The 21,621-nt window shown below is 37.1% G+C and overlaps 1 protein-coding gene across 3 annotated transcripts; it reads left to right on the top strand.

Moving 5' to 3' along the window:
- The first annotated feature begins 369 nt into the window (after positions 1-369).
- On the top strand, positions 370-16,810 carry LOC137938615 (phosphoinositide phosphatase SAC7-like). 3 transcript variants are annotated; one of them, XM_068783578.1, is made up of 21 exons: positions 370-564; positions 747-903; positions 1,024-1,107; positions 1,416-1,543; positions 1,615-1,706; positions 1,831-1,888; positions 2,082-2,138; positions 2,264-2,297; positions 2,465-2,545; positions 2,833-2,939; positions 9,248-9,334; positions 9,525-9,602; positions 9,801-9,871; positions 9,951-10,049; positions 10,180-10,279; positions 11,409-11,517; positions 12,884-12,956; positions 14,946-15,039; positions 15,565-15,657; positions 15,797-15,863; positions 16,446-16,810. In XM_068783578.1, the coding sequence occupies exons 2-21, from the start codon at positions 759-761 to the stop codon at positions 16,574-16,576; spliced, it is 1,788 nt and encodes a 595-aa protein (XP_068639679.1). In that variant the 5' UTR covers positions 370-564; positions 747-758; the 3' UTR covers positions 16,577-16,810. The 3 variants fall into 3 exon arrangements, with proteins under 3 accessions (XP_068639679.1, XP_068639680.1, XP_068639681.1); XM_068783579.1 differs by having other exon boundaries at positions 739-903; XM_068783580.1 differs by lacking the exons at positions 15,797-15,863; positions 16,446-16,810 and having other exon boundaries at positions 14,946-15,043; positions 15,565-15,606.
- The last annotated feature ends 4,811 nt before the right edge of the window (positions 16,811-21,621 follow it).

Here is a 21,621-nt window from a genome sequence, read left to right as displayed (position 1 = left end):
TAAATACAACATGAGATAAATCTAATGAGATCTTATCCGATAACTAAAGGGGTAATGCTTACCCCTCATCATCTCTTGCTATTCTCTTATTATTATTTTTTTAAAATTAACAATAAACAATAAAAATATAAAATAATATTTTTTAAAAATAATGATGTTTCGTTTTTCTTTAGATCTACTAATGACCTATTTCAATCAAACATCTTCCCTTATCCACGATTATCTTCCATTTTCTGGGTAAACAGCGTAAATGAATTAAATCAAAATAATAATTGGAAATGGCTGTAAGCCTGTAACGCGTTACCGGACTCTTTTAAGGCGAAGATCCTGTCTGCGTTTAAATTTTTATGCTTATGCGGTCGTCAGGGCTGTTATGCGTTGGTCACTCCTCTTTCCCCTCGACTCGGAATTCTTCCTTCCTCAGATCCCCATTTCTCGATCCTACTATAATTCCCAACAGAAACCGCGCTACAAGGCTTCTTCAACCACTCCTCTCTCGGTCTGCTCGCCTCTCCTGCCCTTTGTGCCTCCTTGACACCTCTCTCACTTCTCCCCTTCCTCCTGGTATGCCAAGTTGATTTGGGTTTGCGTTTTATTTGTTTTTTGCTTCGATTATGGTTACGGATGTAGAGACACAAGGAATAATGAAATGGGTCCTCTTTGAATTTTTGTTTTTTTTTTGTCTCTAAGTGAAGTTTTACGTTATTCGGTCGTGAAGTTTGATGTTTTAATTTTTAGTAAATCAGATAGTGGCTGCAATGGAGAAGGTTGATTCTAGGCAAAGGTTTTGCGAGCGAATGAGACTATGGGAATTGCCGGATCAGTATGTCATTGAGCCGACTGATGGCATCTCCCATTCACTTTTGACGATCAGTCGTGTCGATGGATCTATCAAGCAAACCGGTAAGAAATTTTGAAGTTGGGAAAGTTTTGTAGCGCTGCTTCATCTTTTTCTTCTCTTTTACCATTTCTTTGTTGGATTAAAATTTGTCTTTTGGTGACCGTTTGTTTTGTTGAATATAGGAGAGCTTCCTCAAAGCAGCTCCGTTCGAGCTCCAAAAATTAGCACAATATATGGCCTCATAGGGGTGCTGAAGCTTATTGCAGGCAAGCATGTTACTTATTTCGTGTCAATTTTACTGTGCTCAATTAAAATTCATAAGTTAATCTTAATCTGTTCAACTCACATTGCACTTGTGATGTTTGAATAAATTTCATGTTCTCTATTGCCCTTGAAAATTTTCTTTACGTGTACTTTTAGTGGATTTTTAATATGATAGACGTATGCGGTTATTTTTTTACTATCCATTAGGAAGAAAGTAAAGGTGATAACAAGTGCATCGGTCTGTTACACAGACTAGACACCCACTCATCAATTACTTTTCTTATTTATTCTCTCTTTTTTTTCATTGCAGGTTCATATATAGTAGTAATAACAGACCGTGAGTGTGTTGGGACTTACATGGGGTATCCTATCTATAAAGTTACTTCTTTGCAGATATTACCGTGCAACCGATCTCTAAATAATTCTACCTCAGAGCAGGTAAAAGGGTGGCTATTAGTTGCTCTCTGTTATCTTGCAAAGTCAATGACAAAATTCATTTTTGTTCACAGAAAAAGATGGAGAATGTGTTTTCTGAGCTCCTCAATGCTTCAGAGAGAATGTGTGGTCTATACTTCTCTTATAATGTCAATCTGACTCTTAGGTTGGTGCATATCCCTATTTTGATGCAGTGTTACTTTTATCTTTCTTTTGCTTCATTGGCTTTTCTGTAGTCATTATTTTTTCCACTATATCACATCTTTCATTTAGACTTTCTGGTAATGTAGTGCACAGCGGCTGTATGACTTGGGCAATGAATCAAAAATTCTTCCTCTTTGGAGACAGGTAAAAGTTTTTATAAAGCATGAACTAAGAGAAGTGCTTCTACATTCACTTTGCAGAGTTGTTATATTGTAACAATATGGCTTTTAGTGGTAGAAGATATGAGGTTCTTTAGGCAGGATCAGAAAAGAAATGTTGAACTGATTTGATTCAGTCAGTAACAACTATATGATTTTGACATACCGATGTTCTGCAGGCAGAGCCTAGATTTATCTGGAATAATTACATGTTAGAAGTGCTCATAGATGACCAGGTGATATCCTTTTTTCTTTATCTACCAAAAAATAGATGCAATTCGATATTTCTATGTTAATGGTGTTATACAACTGTAAACTTGCCCCATCTGATAGCTTGTTTACCATTATCTTATGTATGCAGCTTGATCCATACTTGCTTCCTGTGATCCAAGGCAATATCCTCACAGTTTGAAATATTGACATTTTTCTTTGGCATCAGTAGTATTTGTAACTTGTTCTAGGGTTCAAGATGGGTTGTTCTGATTCTACCAGTTCATGGAAGGCTTGAGCTTAGATATTGTCTTCATTTTTCTGTTGATTTGTCACCTTAACTGCTGATCAGGTTTCCAGCATTTCCAGTCAGCAATGGGGAAAGAAATAATTGATGTAACTCTTATTGTTCGGAGATGCACAAGGAGAACAGGTAAGTGAATGGTTGAGATGATTGTTTTCTTAGTTTCTACTTTATCTTTTTGCTGTTTTGACTGCTCCTTCCAGATATGGTCTCAGCTAATGTGTCATCGGTGCTTAATTTCATTGATCTAACATTTGTTGATTCATTATGTTACCTTTTGCACTAAAAGCCACATCAGAACTTCCGATGCTAGACATATTTATAATGTCAATGATCTTCACATACATTAGCTTCAAAGCTGTGATGTTAGCTTTCTGATCAGCTGATCCAATTGTTAATGGGCATATTTTTGGAAGGAACTAGAATGTGGAGAAGAGGGGCTGACCCTGATGGCTATGTTGCAAACTTTGTGGAGACTGAACAGATTGTACAAGCAAAAGGATTCACATCATCATTTGTGCAGGTAAAGTCTAGGAGGTCATTTATAGAGCTCCTTTGGCTTGTAGATCTTCTAGGAAATGGTGTTATTACTCTATTACTGGTAGTTCACTTGTCTAAATGGGTAATTATTTGTTAAGGTTAGAAAAAGCATTCTGAAACTCATTAGGAAAAGCTATTATAGCCTATATGGTCATGTGCTCTAGTTCATTTAATCTGTTTGTCATTTGCAGCTCAATGTAATTTGATATTGAATAATTGTTTTGCATGGTTCCTTCACTTCTTTGTTCTTATTCTGCTGCCACTTTGCTGTTGCTTACAACTGTGGCGCTCACCTTGGGAAATTGTCTATTTTTATTTTTAGAAAGCAGTTTTAAGTTTCTGTAGTATTTAGACTGTTTGATCATGAACTATGCTCCTCATTTTTTTGAAACTGAACTCTGCTCTTTAACCACATTTTATTTGGATAAAAAAATATATCATGTTCATTCTTTGGAGATCAATTATTGTGCAAGAAAGTAAGTTCTCAAGTTTTGAAAGCTGGACAGGATTGAGGATATTGAGGTTCATATACTATTGAATACTGCAAATTTGTCCTTGGTCTACTATAGAAGCAAACAACTATCTTGGTGTTAACTTTCTGTGGTGATCAACGGAGTAAACTTATGGTTCGATTCTGTAAATGAAGAAACAAGAAAGGAAAGAGGAGAACTGGAGAGAGTGAGCTAATCAACTTGTTAATCTTGATAGTTCAGTTGCCATTCTATTCCCTGTTGTAGACACTTTATTAATAAATTTGGTGTGCAAATAGAATGCAAATGTGATTAATAAAGAGCCTTGAAGCCAATTGACTTTGACTTTTGTGTTAAAAAATTGTCTTTAGCTCTTTAAAACTGAAAAATTAATTTCTAAACTGACTTAAAAATAGGACAGTAAAAGAACATGTCGAAGAACCGGAAACATGCTTATAATCTGACTGTTGACTCCTATTTATTAAGAAAGTGAGCACCGAATTTCCCAAAGATAAAGCTAAAGATTCTTGATGAACAACATGAGGGAGTGAGGAGCTGATAGCAAGGTGCTGCTGCATGACTCCTTCCTGAGCTAAAATATTGATGATGCTATTTGTACTTGTAGGAGCTTGTAACCAAGAAATGTTCCGATTTTTACATGGGGTCCTCTATCTCACCAAAGTACATCAAGCAGTGACTAGGAGGATGCTTGCTACCACTTACCCAACTAATAACGACAACAAGGGGGGGTCGTGAACCATCCCATGTAAAGTTGGAGGCCCTGGAGGATGTCTCTCAACTCTGCATCAGTTGCCTTACACTGGCTAAAGGATGCAGGGTATACAAGATTGATATAACCTGAAATATCTTTAACAAAGCTTACCCTTGATGTCGTACATGGCTCAATTGTGGAAGAAAAAGTTAAAGAATATGAAGATATTGTTCTAGAACAATCGAAACTATACAACAAAGGAAAAGGGAAAGAAAAAAAGAAGACTGAATGATAAAAACTTGCTTCATTGGAAGCTATTGTTTTGGAAAGTACTCACTTGTAGTACTTTTTATGTAGGGCAAGATGGCAAGGTTCTACTCTCAGTAGTTTCTTGTTTTGTTAACAGTTTTAATTAGGAGAATTTTTTTAGGAAAGTCTTTGGTTATTATTGATCCTTTATTCATTTTCAAATTAGGAAAGTCTCAAAGTTATCAAGTCTATTGTTAGTAGTTTCCATCTAAGATAGTTGCTGAAATTCTTTCTTAGCAACCGATTCTCAATTTAGCAAGTTAATATTCAACTGCAATTAGAAGGTTTTAGTCGTTGGGAATTTCTATTATGGTGATGCAACTTATTTTTTTAAGTCTATGGTTGTTTTAGAGTCTATAAACTGCCATCAAAATTGAGTTTCACCCAAGCTGTGAGATTGGGTATGATGTGATCAAAAGAACTGATGACAACCTTCTAGTTCCTTTTTTTTTTTATTTGAAAATGATGTATATATTAACAGAAAAAATTACAAAGGACAAATGAGCAAATCCTTAACAACAAGAGATTGAAGGATTGTTCCCATCTTGGCAAGCACATTTGCTGTCGAGTTTGTAGATTTCGGAATGTGAGACCAAATATAAGAAAATTGAAAGGCAATTTCAAGAATCTCCCGAAAAGAGTCCCAATGGCACCACCGGGGGGAGGATGCATATTTGCACCAACCAATTTCTACCTTTGAGTCTCCTTCACTGTGAAGAGGGCCACTTCTACTTATCTCTAAACCTTCCAGTTCCTTCTTATGAGAGAGCTAGGGAGGTGGCAGGTCTCTTGAAATTAGCTTGTCAAAAAAGCACAATGCATTGAAGCTTCAACAATTCCTCCACTGAACTTCTACTTATCGTAAAAATTCCTTGGTTCTTTCTCTCCAGATGTTTCAAACGATTGCATCAAAGGACAATATCCAATTTTCTTATCAAAATTTTCCTATGGATTGAGGTTGTTTGCTCATGCATTGAATTCAAGGATGAGTAGGAAATAGTATTGAAGCCTAAAATTAAGAAGAAAAAACATTTCACACTTGCCTTGAGAAAGACAATGGAGAAAGATATGATCCACAATTTCTGGGAGCTTGCCACAATGTTTATCCGTTGGTCCTCAATAGTGTTACCTCTTCTTCATAGTTTGTCCACCGTGAGGATTCTATCTTTTGCGGTACTTGTTATAAAATGTGTGATTCCTGAGGTAGAGATTTTCTAGGTGATGATTGTCGACCTTTTGCTAAAGGGCCTAGTCATTGATGAAAGCATATTGGGTAGTGGCCATGTATGATCATGAGGCGCCACCCCTTTAGATTATAATGTCCTCTCCTGAGCCTCCAATGCAAGTATTTTCAAACATCACCTTGAGGTTCATGGCTTCCATCTCTTCATTCTCCCTCAATGCTCTTCTTATGTTAAAATCCCAGATGTGTGTGTTGTGTGAGATGCCATATGAGGAATGTATGTCCATTACTGATGCATCATCAATTTACTTCACCAAGGCAAGGAGTTGTATGATGACTCTTGCTATGCCATGCTGTGAACTTCTATTAGTAATCAATTCTCCAATTATTCTGAATTTGATTTTGATATGTTTTACTCAGGTTGTGGCATCTTAAATTACGTTTTAATACTCATGAATTTTATTTAGCAAAGAGAAGGAATTCAGAAAGCACCATTCGCCGAAAAGGAGAGGCAATGGCAAAGAGCCAAAGAAGAGAAAAATAAAAATAAAATGCAAAAAGGTGATAAAGATGTCCACCACAAGGGTTTAATGAGCAAAGCCATCACTACCCAGATAGAGCAGTACTGAACTACCCGATCTTGGATAGTGGATCCAAGAGACAGAGAGCAGTGTAGAGATGTTACAGTCCTTGCTGAATTGATCAAGTCTCCAAGGAGCCTTGTTGGTTTCTTTAATGCAAGATATAATGACTATGGTATCTCCATTCTCCTGCCACCATTCAGTGGCTGGAGCTGGTATTCTTGTAAAGCTTTAGGCCTTGAAGAAGGATTCTATTTTTGCCTCAAACGAGTAGCTCTCTCCAATGGACCGGAATACTTCAGCTAAATGCACCCTTATACTTGCTAATGACACTACTCAACCTTGCTCAAATTTTCTCTGGAGCTCCCATTAGAGTTAAGCTAGTGGTGCCTGCCTAAGTGGACATTCCACCCTTGAAGCTGTCCTTGGTATGAGAGCAGCAGCTACTAGTCAGGGAAGGACTGTATTCAATAGAAAGCAATGAAAGCCCATTTTCTCCAATGAATTTACTTGGCTATCTTCAAACTCTTTGTTGGATTTCTTCAGAACAGGATGTAGTGGATGTCTTTTCAATCACCCTAAATTTTCTGAAAAAAATCTTTTCATTCATACCAAGCCCTTGGCACTGAGAAATGGGAGCAACACTGATTCTCTAAAACAACATCTCTAACAATGAGACTAACATGTGAAGCTGGGTAACAGAATCAGAGACCAAATACTACAAGGAATTAATTCAGTCAGAAAGAGAAAATGAGCATGCACAGATTGAGGATACAAAAAAATTCTGGTCCGATGAACTTCCAAGCCATCGATGGAAGGTGGGTGCTGTGGTAACTGCCTTGCTACAAGATACTTGATCCAGCTCCTGTTGTGTTCTGAAGAAATTTACACAACAGACCATTCTCCTAAATATAAACATTGGCATAAATGAAGATTTATGCATATCTAGGTCTATCTCTTTGCATATTTATAAATTGAATACACTCTGTCAATAACTATGTATCGCTTGTCTGTAGCCTTTGCATTTAGACTAATGCTGTAAACCTGATGAGTGATAATAGGAAGCTTGTATGCTTATTGTCTATCCAATTCACCCAGTTTCCTCAATTAGTTGAACTGGCTTGATGTTATAAATGATAAACTCAGGTGAAAAATTCAATATAAATTAGTCTATCATATAAAATGTGATGATGTGTAAAAATTGCTTTAAAAAGGGAACATATAAAACAATTTCATGGACCTGTCTGGGTTTACTGATTCAGCAGTAGAATCACATGACAGTCCAGATCGTCTGGTTTTAGGAAGATACCCTTTTTGTTACGTAAAAGGAGCATACCTCTGGCTCCAGTTCAGCCTTATTGGGCTGCTGCCTTCTCGAGTTCTTGAAATACTGATTTGTAGTTTGTATAACATGTAGCATATTCCAATCTTTTGCTATTCACCTTTCTTCTACTCTTTTTTAAGTTGAGTCTTTGTATTTGTTAATAGTGGTGGCATTGTGTTGCACCAAGCCAAACATGAACTTATACAAGCTTGGGCTCAGCTCATGTCTTTCCATTAAGGTTTGAGCTCGGGCTCGAGTTCGAGCCTATTGCTAAGTTCAAACTCGGCTGGAGCAATTTTTCTACGAGCTCAAGCTCTGCTCAAGTTACAAAAGCAAAGGAGAAAGATAAACCGGAGATCCAAGAGAGAGGAAGAAAACCTTAGAACAGAGATGAGAGAAGAGGAAGAGGAAACTGAGTATTTTCCTCAGGGATGTACAATAGACCCAAAATAAAATCACATTACTTATCCCAAATAACCTCTGTCCTCAACCCCAAAACAAAATGAGTAGCCAACGAATGAATGAATACACCCTAATACACATTCCAAACATCAATCAAACCCCCCATCCACACACTCTGGTTTGATTTGTACAGTAGAACAACCAAAGATAAGAAATGAGCAGATGGGCATGCTAGGACGACCAAAAAAACCCCAATCCAGCATCTAGCAACAAGGCCTGTATGGAGACTGTGGCTATGAATATGGCCATGATGACGAAGAAGAGAGCTGCAAAGACTACTAGTATAAGATCTTAACTCAAAATAACTTGCAAAAAAAGAAAGAAAAGAGAGAAAAAGGAAGAAAAAAAGAAGAAGAAAAGAAGAAGCAAGAAGCATTGCAATTTGAAGTCTTTATGTGTCTGTAAACGTGTCAGTAAACTTGGGCAGATAAAAAGAAGGCAGAAAAGAAAATGGAAAAACAGTTGTCCGCTTGCTTGTAGCATTTAATATAGGGCAGATTTTCAGGGAACATTTAGAATTCACAGGGAGCATAAAGGCACCATCTTTCATCTCTTGAAACAGCTGCAAATGACCATGTGGCTCTCAAACTCATGAGCTGAGCATTATCATGCTCGAGCTCAGCTTGTTTCACCTAACGAACTCAACTTAAATCCTGAGTTTGGCTGGAGTTTGAAAAAAATCAAACTGAACCAAATCAAGTATGGCAGGGTTCGGTGGTGTTATCCACGCTAAAAAAGGGTGACCTCCTCTTCTCTTATGCAGGCCCCCTTGGCAACTCAGATTCTACTATAGCAGAGCTCTCGGGTCTTTAACACGGGCTCAAAATCTTCTATGGCAACCTTTCTGGTCCCCTTTGTATTGAAGGTGACTCAAAAGTGGTCATCAACTGGTGTGCAAACCACGACCATCTCCCATGGCGTCATTGGGATATGTTCAAGGAAATATGTAATTTAATTTCTCCTTTAATCTATAAGTGGAATCACATTCCACGATTTGCTAATCACCTGGCAGATTCCCAGGCCAAGGTGGGCATCTCTCTCCAACACTTTGTTGTGGAGTCAGGCCCCCAGCATTAGGTTTGTAATCTTCTTTCTTTTGTTATCAATATATGCAGCATAATTCAAAAAAAAAAAACCAAATCAAGTCCGAGTAGTTCACGAACCGGCTCAGTTTAATGCCACCCTACTTGTTACGCTTTAATTTGTAAGATTTCCTGGATTTTTTTCTTACAAGAATTCTCTCTTTGTAGGTTCGAGGGTCCATTCCAATACTATGGGAGCAGGTTGTTGATTTGTCATACAAACCACCTTTTAGAATTGTGAGACCGGAAGAAGCAGTGAGTGTTGAAGCACCGTATTTATTTATTGAATGATATATGACTGTTTTTTATTGTATTGATATTATATTACACTTACAATCTATTATAGACTAGTTTTTGGTGCATAAATTGTTACCTTATTGATTCCATGGCAGTGCTTTTTCTAGAGATTCGGAACTAAGTTTGTTTTTCTTTCAATTTTGACTAGCCTCGAGTGGCTGAACGTCACTTCCTTGACCTGCGAAAACGTTACGGATCTGTCTTAGCTGTTGACCTTGTCAATAAGGTTAGCTGTTGACCTTGCCAATATGAGATTAAAATTTTCTGATACAATTTGTAATACATGTCAAGTAAAAAAAAATAAAAATAGGTGTTTATTTTATAGATTACAGTACAAAAATGGATGAAGGTGCATGTTGATTATATTTCTATCAATTGGTCATCTGAAGCACCTAATAATTATTTATTTTCTCACACTCTTCAGCATGGGAGTGAGGGCCGCTTGAGTGAAAAATTTGCTAGCGCAATGCAGAATCTTTTTAGCGAGGATGTAAGGTGAGAACTCTTGGTTCCTTATTTATAGAAAGCAGAGTTTTCATTTCTATGCATGCTCAGCTTAATTTGTTGTACTTAGATATGTACATTTCGACTTCCATCGGATTTGCGGGCATATTCATTTCGATCGCCTTTCCCTCCTTTATGATCAGATTGCAGATTACTTAAACAGAAATGGGTATGTGATCTTACCATAAACATCATTAAGCTTTTTGTTTTAAAATGTTGACCTGTTGGACTGTAATCTTAAGTTGCTTTATTTTCTCTTTTTTTTGCTGCCTTTTTATCTGAGGATTTGGATTCTTTAGGTATTTTATGTTGAACTCTACTGGTGAGAAGGTGAAGGAGCAACATGGAGTTGTGAGAACCAATTGCATCGATTGTTTAGACCGTACAAATGTTACACAGGTAAAATTTATGTTAGGTTTACTAAGTTTTAGCTTTGCATGTTGAATGATTCCACCTGATACCAAGGTTGATACTCATCCAGTTATATTTGGAGGATTCATTTCTGTCAGAAATTTGAGATGTTTTATATTTCATTTATCTGTTTGACATTGCTGATGTACACTTTGTATCAATTTGAGCTAATTGTAGAAACCCATTTCCTTTCTGTTGTATGTTGTTGTGGAAGATGATGAGCTCAAAGTCTAAAGCGTAGAATTAATTAAAAATAGACGCGGGAAGGCTCTGTCTTCTACATAATTTTACTGCTTAACATAAAGTATCTGTAGTTTGAGTTAAATGTACCTATATACTTTTTAGATATATTTATATTTGAAAAATAAACTTAGATATTCATGGCATTAACTTAATGTCTTCAATATGTATGTGCCTCCAAATTGTTTTGCAATTTATCACTCATATTCTCATTATGTACTGAAAATATGATCTTTCACCTATTAAAGGTGGTAATTTGGTGATGGAAATAGCTCTGGAATTTGGGGTTGGACTTTCAGAAATTCCGAGGATGTCAGCATTGAGTTCATATCTTGTCTCCTGTAGTTATTTTCCAGCTAGTAGTTTATTCCAGAATATTTTCGGGTTTGATGCACCAAGGAGACTATCTTGGGTGATTTCACATAATTTCAAATGCAAACCAGTATCAAGGCATGCCTAGGTCCGTAGGTGGTCCAACTTTTGTATTCCTGGCAAAAAAGAAAAGAAGCTCCTTCAGATTTCAAAAGAGAAATTTATTTTTTCGGATGTTTGCATGGCTGGCCAACGATTAGCTGCACCTAGAGGATTTGATTGCATTTATATGGCAAGGCAGAGCCAAAGAAAAAAATGGAAAAAGAGAAAAAGGTGAAAACAGATGATCTCCTTTGGTACTATGGCTGTTTGTTGCGCCCTGGGTCGCTATTATACTGTTATAGAGTTAATCTCAATCTTTAATAGTTATATCTACAACTGCCGTAAGTATAGATTTTTTATGTCTCTGATAGAAAACCTACAGCGATGTTTCTGTGAATGGGTTCTTGCTTCTGGATAGCCTAAGTATAGCATTTGTTCTAATAATCTGCACTATGACTTTCAGAGCATGATTGGAAGGAAGATTTTGGAAAGCCAGCTTCAGCAAGTAGGGATTTTCTCAGAAAATGAAACCATTAGTGCACACCCAAATATTGATGAAAGCTTCAAGAAGGGTAAGTAGTTTTCTTTCTTATTTTTTATTTTTCTTTAAAACATTGTTCAGGTTACTGAGCTATTTTTAGAACTAGCCTAGCATCACCAAAAATACAAGGGATGATCCCTATCCTCCACTTGCTTTGGAGAGTTGACTCGCTGAGTCGTGAATCTATGCTTTTTTCATTGAGTTCCTAAAAATGAATTCTGTTTCCTTTTATAAACTAAATTATGGAGTGACTCACTTTCAAAACTTGTTCTGGCCCAAGTCCACTGTAAACCGGGAACAACAAAAGCAGATTAATTTTTTCTTTATAAACTCAGGACATGTTTAAGGCATTGCATTAGGAAACCTGACAAATTATTTTTTCGGACCTGATCTTCAAAATCAGGTTCACTGTCATTGGGTATAATTAGGGCTGTGTAGTGTTCAGTGGGTTAGGGGACCCAAGTTGCACTGATGGGAAACTTGCTGTGAAACCCCAAATTTTCCAGCTTACAAACCCATGGTCAGTATTGACTTATTGGTTGAACTGGTTCAGTAGTGGTGCAGCTTAGGGTTTAGGGTTTAGGGTTTAGTGTCTGGTATGGCTTTTTGGAGCCCAAAAGCTGTTCTTTCAATCAGAGAGTGTTCAAAAATGCATTTGGTAAGCTTCCTCTTTGAAAGAACTCATCTTCTGAAGAAGAGAAAACCACCTCTTTGGTGAACCTAAAAAATTTTACTTCTCCGAAGAGGAGATCTTTTCTTTTGGAAAAAGAAGATAATAAATATTTATTTGACAAATATACCTTATAATATTACAAAATTCATACATATACCTCATATAAATGGTTGACATAGAAGAAACCTCACTTTTTACATGGACTCATAAATCTTATGTGGGACCCCACCAAACAAATAGTACACAAAATAGGCTAACTAATATGGGTTTACACATGTGATGTTGGACTCACTTATCCTAAAAATTGGTGGGCCCATAATCTAGCCTTTAAATTTATTATGCAATCTATTATATTTATTTTATTATAAAACTTTATGTACAGGTATTTTCATAATTTACCTTTAAAATACATCTTGATCTATGACATTTATTTTGTTATAAAACTTAAGTTAGTAAGGGTATGTTAGTAACTTACCTTTACAAATTGTCTTATATTGGTATAACAAAATCGAAAACATAACTTTTTATATAATGGATTCTTTGAAAATGGTTGTAGCGAACGATACTTCCTCTTCTAAAGAGGTCTTTACAGAGAAGAACTCTTTGATTAAGGCCTTCTCAAGAAGGCCTCTATAGAAGAGGTTGGCCAATTTGATTTATCATCATTAGCTAGCAAACTTTATAAGTTAACTGCTAACTAGTATCTATATTTGTGTCATTCTAGTTTGGGCTTATCATGGGGATGATATTAGCATGCAATATGCTGGTACTCCTGCTCTGAAAAGGGACTTGGTCAGGTATTCTCTTTTAGTCAATTTACTTCATTTATCTTCCTTTGTTTCACTTAATGTTATTTGACTTGGTTACTTATCAAAGTGGGAATAGCACTTGGCAAGTGTTTTTGAAATGGCTGTTAGGCTAGTATAGATTAATGAATTTCTCACTGTTTGGTGTTAAGATTATCATTCTCTTAAGATTATTTCAGTTAGATCTTTACTTTTCTTTCCAACGGTCAGTTTAACCTAGTTCTAGTAGTTATTTGTTCAGTAAGTAGGCTTAGAATGACTTTGCATAGAAAGATACTAAGCAGGGTGGCTTATAAAAGAGTTCCTAGTCTCCTTATTGTGTTAGACTCGACACAATGAACATTTCTTCAGGCAGTTGTTTCCTTGTTGCTGGGACTCAAGTTGATCAATCCCCAGTATTTTTGCAAGTCATTCTTTAGCTGAAATAATTTTTCCAGCCCCCAGCTATCACCATGTTGTGCTGACCTATATCTATTGACACAAGGTTGACTTTAATATTGCTATTTTAACCTTATTATGCTATTAAAATTAATCCTATTCTCCATCCGATGTTATTCCCAAACTTGTGTCATGCTAACCAAATTTTGCCCTTTAATCATCAATTCACTGTTGTCATTTCTCTACAAAATCTGCTAGTGTCCTGAATGGCTGGCTCCTTAGTTTCACTGAAAATTCTCAAAATTTTAAGCTCTACTAGACCTTTACAAACATTGCATCCTTTCTGATTGCTCATTCATTGATGCCTTCTTTCTTTGGCTTATTCATAATCAGGCTTGCTTCTTTAGTTCTTAGTTCAAACGTATCAATTGTCATACTTTGAGCCTGTCTGCATGAATTTCTGTTTGAAAACAAATGATTTGTACTAGGAAAAAAGCAGTTGAAGAACTTGCAAACAACTATTGATTACATCTGTGAAACTGGTTCGCTATGGGTCAGCATAAAGAGGATATTCGAGGAAAAGATGACATCTAAGCTAATGGGTTGCCCAGCTGTGAAAATGTTCTTGCCAAAAGAGCACTGCTCTTTCCTTTAACCACTTGTTTGGAATGCTGTCCCTAATGAATATCTCTCATAATAGTTGATTCTGATGTAAATGAGAGTTTGAACAGCTTCTAGTAGGAACAGGATCTTGGTTAAATTGTGAATAGAAAGTCTTAATCTTCAAATAGTAATTCCCAGAAGTATCTTGGTGGGGGAGGGCGAGATTTGGCAACTGACTTAATCCAGAAAGTGATGCCTGTCCTTCATGATATTCCTGTGTTGACTTTTCAACTGATCAGGCATGTTTTACACTATAATAATCTTAAGAGAATTCTTGACTAAGATGTGCTTATAAACTCTAGGATCATATGTGGTTTTCTATGTTTGTTTTTCTATATTCCCTATGCTTTTTATCTTTCAAAGATACATCCACCCACCCACCTTCTCAATTGATCAGGCATATTTTGCACTATGATGATCTTAAGAGAGTTCTTTCACCAAGATGTGCCTATAAGCTCATACACTTTGGGGGATATGTGTGTGTGTGCAGCGTTCTCCCTTTCTTCCTGCCTAGTGAGGGGCCTTGACTCTCTCCATTAGTCAGGGTGTGGGGGGTCGGGGACAAGAGGTTCCCCTCACCCAGCAGATGGAAGAGGGTAGGGTGGGGCTCCACTCCCCCTCCTCCCTCATGTACATCTTGTTAAAAGTTCTCCCCCAATTAAGTTTTTAAAAGATCTGGTAACTGGGGGTGAAACCTGGTTGTACTGGGTTCAGTTGGACCCAGTTACTGGGTTGGGTTTAATAACAATATATATATATATAGAGAGAGAGAGAGAGAGAGGGAGAGAGAGAGAGAGAGAGAGATTAAATGAACTGTTTTCTGGTGTTCTGTATTTCATGAAACTCATTTTCATATTCTTCTTGTGAGTATGGAGTCATTGAAATATATTGGAAGCTCATTTTTAATATCTTTGATGCTGTTTAACTTTGGACTTTTAGGCATGGCAAACAAACAGTTCCAGGACTTATGGCAGATGGTTGGAACGCCATGACTCGATATTACTTAAACAATTTCTGTGATGGAACAAAACAGGTTTGTATGTATTCATTCAGTTGTCTATGGTTAACCTTCAGAATATTGTATCAACTATATTGAGGTTGGTGACATGAATCCTTCCGTTCTGTTACGCTCTGTACCAGGCAACCTCCTTAACCAGGTTGAGGATTAGCTGTTTGACCAATTTGAGTTGCTTATGAGTATTGAGTGTTGATATGTTACATTGAATATTCAGTAGTTAACTATAAGCACCATTTAGGAAACAAGTTAATGTAATATATACTTTTTTCCTTGTAGTTGGTACTGTTGTGCTCAGTACCAGGCAACCTCCTTAACCAGGTTGAGGATTAGCAGTTTGACCTATTTGAGTTGCTTATGAGTATTGAGTGTTGCCATGTTATACATGAATATTCAGTAGTTAACTATAAGCACCATTTAGGAAACAAGTTAATGTAATATATACTTTTTTCCTTCTACTGACTTTCTTTAGTTTCTTCTCTAATTTGTAGTTTTGATTATTAATAAACTTCCCTAACTATGTCTTTGGTTTTGCATGAAAAGGATGCGATTGATCTCCTTCATGGACATTATATAGTTTCTCTCAGCCGAGATATGAATACACAATCTCGATCTGGAGGAGTTGAAGCTCTAGCTGTGAGTACATGCACCATTGAGCACTATAAACGGATAGAAAATTTGTGTATTTCTGCAGTTATTTTTTGTTATGGTTATCAAAGTCCCTACCATTTGATAGGCTAAACTGACTATAAGAAGGATTCTTATTCTTTTCCAGTCATTACCACTTGCACTGGGCTTGATTCTGGTTGGGTTGATATTTTCGACTATATCATTGAGGCAAGGTGAGATGATTTCCATCACTCATTAACTCATTTTTCTGTCTTAAAGACTCGGTATCCTTTATTTTGCCAAGACACCAATTTTTTCAAGAGAATATTCTAAGCCTTTTGAAGGCTTTGTTTAAACAGCTTGGTTTATCAGTTTTCTTTATGGAACAAAGTGTTTTTGGTTGCCAAAAACTTTTTTTTCACTTTCTTTCTGCAACCTGAAGAGTCCAAAATTTCCATCTTCCAGTTTAACTCTTTATGCATGTGTTTAGCTCATATGTAAAGAGGTAGTGTTAAGTGCAAATGGCAGATTGTGCTATAATGGCTCCAAATCTATGGAAAGTCTAGTTGTTGTAATGGAATTGCACTTAGTTCAGTCAACAGTCATATTACGTTCAGATATGACGATGCTCGATAGTCTCAACCATCGTGCCAGAACGTTCCACCTTGCATTCTCTTTTACCCTGAAACTTTTAGCAAGACAAGAAGAAAAGCATAATGCTCAAGAGTAGTAAAAGATGTTCTTCATGTTTGTTCTGGAGGCTTAGTATGTTCGGCTGGGGTTGTGTTCTAACAGTGATTAATGATCTTTTACAGTTCCAAACAACCTTCGTCACCTGTTGTTTTCACTTCTGTGGGCGGGTATGAGTATAGCAATTGCAGCTTATGTAAGAGGCAATGGCCGGGTGTTCTGCAATCGTCCTCGACTCAACAAGCGCCAATATTGATGGTGAATTGCCCAATTTGTGCAGAGACCAACGAAGAATTCCAGTCTTCAAATGCTCAAATCTTGCAGCAGATTTTGATATACTTCAGATTCTTTTTGTTTTGTATTTTTTTATTTTTTTCTGTTAACCAGTTTGCTAATTCAGACATTTTGCTGTGCCATTTCCATTCTTTGCACTCAGGGACATTGCTTTCTAATGGTCCCGTAATAATGAAAAGATCGTGTGTATCATAAATGTGTTATTAGTGGCATTCTTTCAGTATTAAACTGGGAGAGATGACTTAGACAAATCAAGCCCAGTGGTGTCAATCCATAAACAACTAAAACCAGTTCATGATTTCGACAGAGAATTCAGCCATAAGGGGTGGCTCTTATCATCAGAAGAATCAGTCTCTGGAAGCCTCAGTGGGAAGCTGGGGTCATGGATCTGTCTGATGAATTTCCTGATGAGAAAAGTAACGCGCGTGCACTCTTTCCGTTTGTAGAGATTGCTTTGTTCCTCATCAACAACTCAGATTATAAAAACAGGCAACATGACGACATCTCTCTTTTATTTAATCGGTCTTGGTGGATTCCTGTAGCAAACTTTCTATAGAAATATAAAGTATTTATTCCAGAGTCATCTTCTCCATCAGTCACAACTAGTCAGAAGCATTTATATATCTGGATGATCATCCTCACAAGTAATCTTCACTTGGTATCTGCACAATCTATTTTCCTGCTTAGGAATGATTCCTCCTTGACCAAGGCAAATCTCATTAATCTAAATGATTAATACACCACCCTGAACCCTTTTAGGACTTCACATTTAAATACATGTTCTATAGCAGTATACTTGACTTAATGCATGATTCCTACTTGCCCAATAAGGGCTGTTGTGAATATTTCTCTACCTTCAATTATTTTCTAAAAATTCTGTATATATCTATCTATTTCTAAGGACGTTCTTCCATTAAAGATGATTTAAATGATGAGATACGATGTGCTTTTATTTGGATAAAATTTCCAAACAGATCAATCCCTTTCACCCAATCGAAGGTGTTGAATTTGATCCACAATATTTAGTTTATAGAAAATTAAATCAAAATTCTAATCAAGCAAAAGTGTCCTGTCCGTCTGATAGCCCCCTTTGCTGCCTACTTATATCTCTTGTCACTAGTTTTCTACATTTTTCATGTTCTCTTGAAAGGAGTCTGGAATTGAACTGCTGTCTTGATATCCCTCAGTATTCCTCTTTTTGGCTCCCATGTTGTGAAAGAGAATCCATGAATGATCTGTCATATATTCCCCAGATGCTTCCTTGATTCATGGAATCCAGTGAGTTCATCGAAACTTTTACAAAACCACAAAACTACATACACTTTAAAACATAAGATTGGTTCCATTGATTTTCAATTGTTGAATGAGAAGATTATCTTATGCCAAATTGTTGAATCATAGTTGCCTATAGGATATGATTCTATTAATGCTACTGATGTATATGAATCAACACGATAGGAAAATGTTCTTCTTCACATCAGGTCCCAGGAACTAATTATTTTGTCACAAAGATTTCAATGATCGAGTGTGTGAAGACCCACTTGCATCTTGGCAAGTTACTTAGGATATATCCGTGCACTTTTGTAGGTTGTTGGCAATGTTAGTCTCCATGATGATGAGTCTTGAACTTAAAGATAAAACTCAGAACAAAAGCTTAATAGATAAATTAATTTATGCCACTCTTACGAGGCCAAATGCATAGAGTGACAGTGATAAAACAATTTATGGAGCACCCTCATAAATACACTTAGTGGCTGCACATAAAAGCTTTGAGATATCTCAAAAATGCTTTGGGCAAAGGTTTGTTGTATACCTCTCATGGGAAAGTTGAAGTACAAGGCTGCTATGATACAGATTATGCAGGAAGCAAGATAGCATAGGAGGTCCACAACAGGTTACGGTTGTTAGTTGGAGGAGTAAGAAACAAAGTGTTGTGGCCAGATCCAGCACTGAAGCCGAGTATAGAGTAATAGCTCATACCGTAAGTGAACTCATATGGGTAAAATCTGTTTTGGTTGAATTAGGTTTTTGTATCACAAAGCCTATGGTTATGAAGTGTGATGATTAGGCAGCAATTTTTATAGCAAGTAATCCAGTTTTTCATGAGAGAACCAAATATATATATATCAAACCTCTTGAAAGAGGTGAGCATCATTTATTCTATGATAAGGTGGGGCTATTTGATATTTATGCTTTAATTTGAGGGGGAATAATGAAATTGTTGAAATACATGTATAAAGGTATTTTAGTCATTTTCTATTTGTGTATGTCCCTCTAAGTATTGTAGTAAGTTAGTCAACATAATAGGAGTCTATGTTTAAAGTTTCAAGTTATTCTCATAAGTGTTGAGGGAGTTATTGAATTTTAGGTGCTGAGGGTCATTGTTGTAATTTGTCTGACTTTCACTTGAGTGAGTTAATTAAATAGAGAGGGCTGAGCTTCAGCTCTAACGAGTGCTTATTCCATGCAGTCTTTCCATCTCTCTTTTGCCTCTACTTCTTTTCTCATTTCTTACTCCAATCTCTCTTCTTCTTTGCTACATCTCAAAGTTCATTCCCCTAAATCAGACAATCGCTGCAAAGTGCAAACCTACATATTGATATTGAACTTCTCTAGGCAAAGTATGGTTGGCAACATATCTTAGATCATCGATAAGCAAACCCGTCGCCAAAACTTTGTTATCATTCAATTACTCTTGTTTCAATGTGTAAGTTGATGGTTAGAAGAGTCTACACAAATAGCTCCAATTGGTTAAGAAAAACTGACTTCTCAGGCATTGTTGCGCCAGATACAGAGAGCTTCTGTGGGTAGGGCTTCCTAGTGGTTGGCTAATAGAAGTATCAAAGAGCATAATAAGTGTGTTTTCGGCGCTTCCCCCATTAAAAAACACAGAGGGGAAGGAATACTTTCAAAGCTATAGGGTGGAATGCACGTAAGAGGAATTCATAATTTAATCAAACATACTTGACACCTACACTCTTCTTTGAATAAACTAATCATCATTAACCGAGCCTAACATTTTCCAACAGCATCACACAATGGCACACCATCAGTAGCGATATTGTATATTCTTAAATGGCTTACACAATTCCACAAACACTTAGTCGGCCACACATATCACTCTCACAAAAGCTCCTACATTTTTTCCTTGTCATGTCCTTTAAGATGACAGTGAGGAAGACAGAGAAAGTGCAAATACGAATACAGGAAGACAAGTAACATTCAAAACGAAGCAAAATTTATGACATATATTCAAGACAGAAACTGATGAAATAGAGTGATGATGCCAAAAAGGTTTGAAGGGAAGAAAAAAGTGCTGAAACTACTTACTGATCTGCCGTGCTTTGGGTCCAACATTTCGTAAACTCACGAGCTATGATGAATTGGATACAGCCATTAATTTGGAGTGGACCAATAATGCTTCTAATAGAATAATGTTTTATGCAGGTTTTGTTTATAGCATTTGAACCCTTTAATGAGGGTAGTTTAATGGAAGGATAGGGATGGATAAAAGATAAAGAAAGAAGGATGATGGAGGGGATGCAAAGGTGGGAAATGGGATGGTGGGAGCTTACTTTCTCAAAGTCGGAGTTGGAAGTGATGGGGGGAGAGAAAGTAAGGCTGCTCTTTCTTTATTTAATATAAGGAATCAAAGACCAGGAGATCCATCCATAGACAGCAAGAATATTCAAGAAAACCAGTTGTGGCAGGTTTTGGGAATCTATGGAGTATAAAGCTTTGTCAACTAACTAGGTTTTTTTTTTTTCCTAAAAAGGGTTAAATCTGATCCGAGATCTAAACACGAGGATACATGGTTTGTTTATATTAATCTTGGATTAGGGGTTAAGTATCGAATTTTAGTGGAGGCTGTGAGCTGCTGCTTGCTGTGTCTATGATGCTTCTCACGTCGACAATTTGTCACAATAGCATAGAAGGAAAAGATGCCACCCCACGTATGAGATATAACGTGGTTTGGGTAACTGATTGCCAAGTCTGGCTGGCCATACAATATTCCAAAGACAGGTCGCCCTGAATCTGAGAGGAATCAAACCGCATTTGGTCAGAATCTTTTCAATTTTTATCCAACGTTCATCCCCCACAGCTCCGTATTACCCAATCCAGAACGGAGCCGCATCTCTCACTCCAGAAACTCGAAATCTGTCTCTTGAACGCCCTGGGGATTTCGATTTCTAGTATTGAACGTCTTCCCAGGACTGAAGTGAAGAACCTCCCATGTTCTCTCACAGTCCCTCCCCTGGGAATCCCCGTAAAACAAAAATCCTTTCACCATAGTTGACTTGGCCAATTTGCGTAGCAAGTGGTCGGGAAAGGCTGGAAATCCCTAAGTCTTGTGGATCCCTTTGGAATAGATTCTCCTTTACCGGGAGGGGAGAGAGAAGGAAGCGAGGAAGGAGTTTTTTTTTAGAGTGAGAAACGAAGTTGGAGAGTAACTCTCAGTGAGCTTTTGGTGGGGGTGGGTTTTCCTGGGGACAAAACTTTATAGGGTGGAGATTGTGTTCTTCATGTTTTTGCATCTGGAGAAGCAGAGGGTATTCGAGGATAAGAGGACATCCTCACATCTTTGAGTGCTTTGAATATTCTTCATATAAAGTGAGTTGTTCTCTTTTCCGGATCGTATGTGTTTTCTTGGCGGCTTTCCTAATTACTTTGGATTTGGAGTGGGGGGAGATGGGTTGTCCATGCTGTTTCGTAGTTGTTTCCGATGTTATTGGAAGTTTTTCCTGGGTTTTGGTACTATCATTAATATAGGAATTCGAAGAGAAGGTATAAAGCCATACATGTCCATATTGGACAAATCTGCTTAAAAGTGGACTGGTTTGTATCTCGATCTTTCCGCAACTGTGATGTTTTGCCGGACCTGTCCAAAAGGTTGTCTTGTTTTAGCCCCCGGATTTCTCTTTATGTGGGTCTCATTTCTTCAACTTTAGCTGATTTTTATGGTGAAGGAGAAAATTAAAGAGCCCATCTTTTCAAATTGATCTTTAC

This window comes from Aristolochia californica, unplaced genomic scaffold, assembly GCF_029961685.1.
Source record: "Aristolochia californica isolate CCGP_79_NKW_82.1479 unplaced genomic scaffold, dmAriCali1.0.hap1 SCAF_8, whole genome shotgun sequence".
In the NCBI taxonomy this organism is placed as follows: Eukaryota; Viridiplantae; Streptophyta; class Magnoliopsida; order Piperales; family Aristolochiaceae; genus Aristolochia; species Aristolochia californica.
This window is presented reverse-complemented; position numbering and strand designations above follow the sequence as displayed.

Bases quoted from the DNA above. Each gene is read 5' to 3' on its own strand.
- LOC137938615 (XM_068783578.1), top strand. From the start codon at position 759: ATGGAGAAGGTTGATTCTAGGCAAAGGTTTTGCGAGCGAATGAGACTA. The intron at 9,872-9,950 runs GTGAGAACTCTT...TGTTGTACTTAG, and splicing joins CTTTTTAGCGAGGATGTAAG to ATATGTACATTTCGACTTCC. The intron at 10,050-10,179 runs GTATGTGATCTT...TGGATTCTTTAG, and splicing joins GATTACTTAAACAGAAATGG to GTATTTTATGTTGAACTCTA.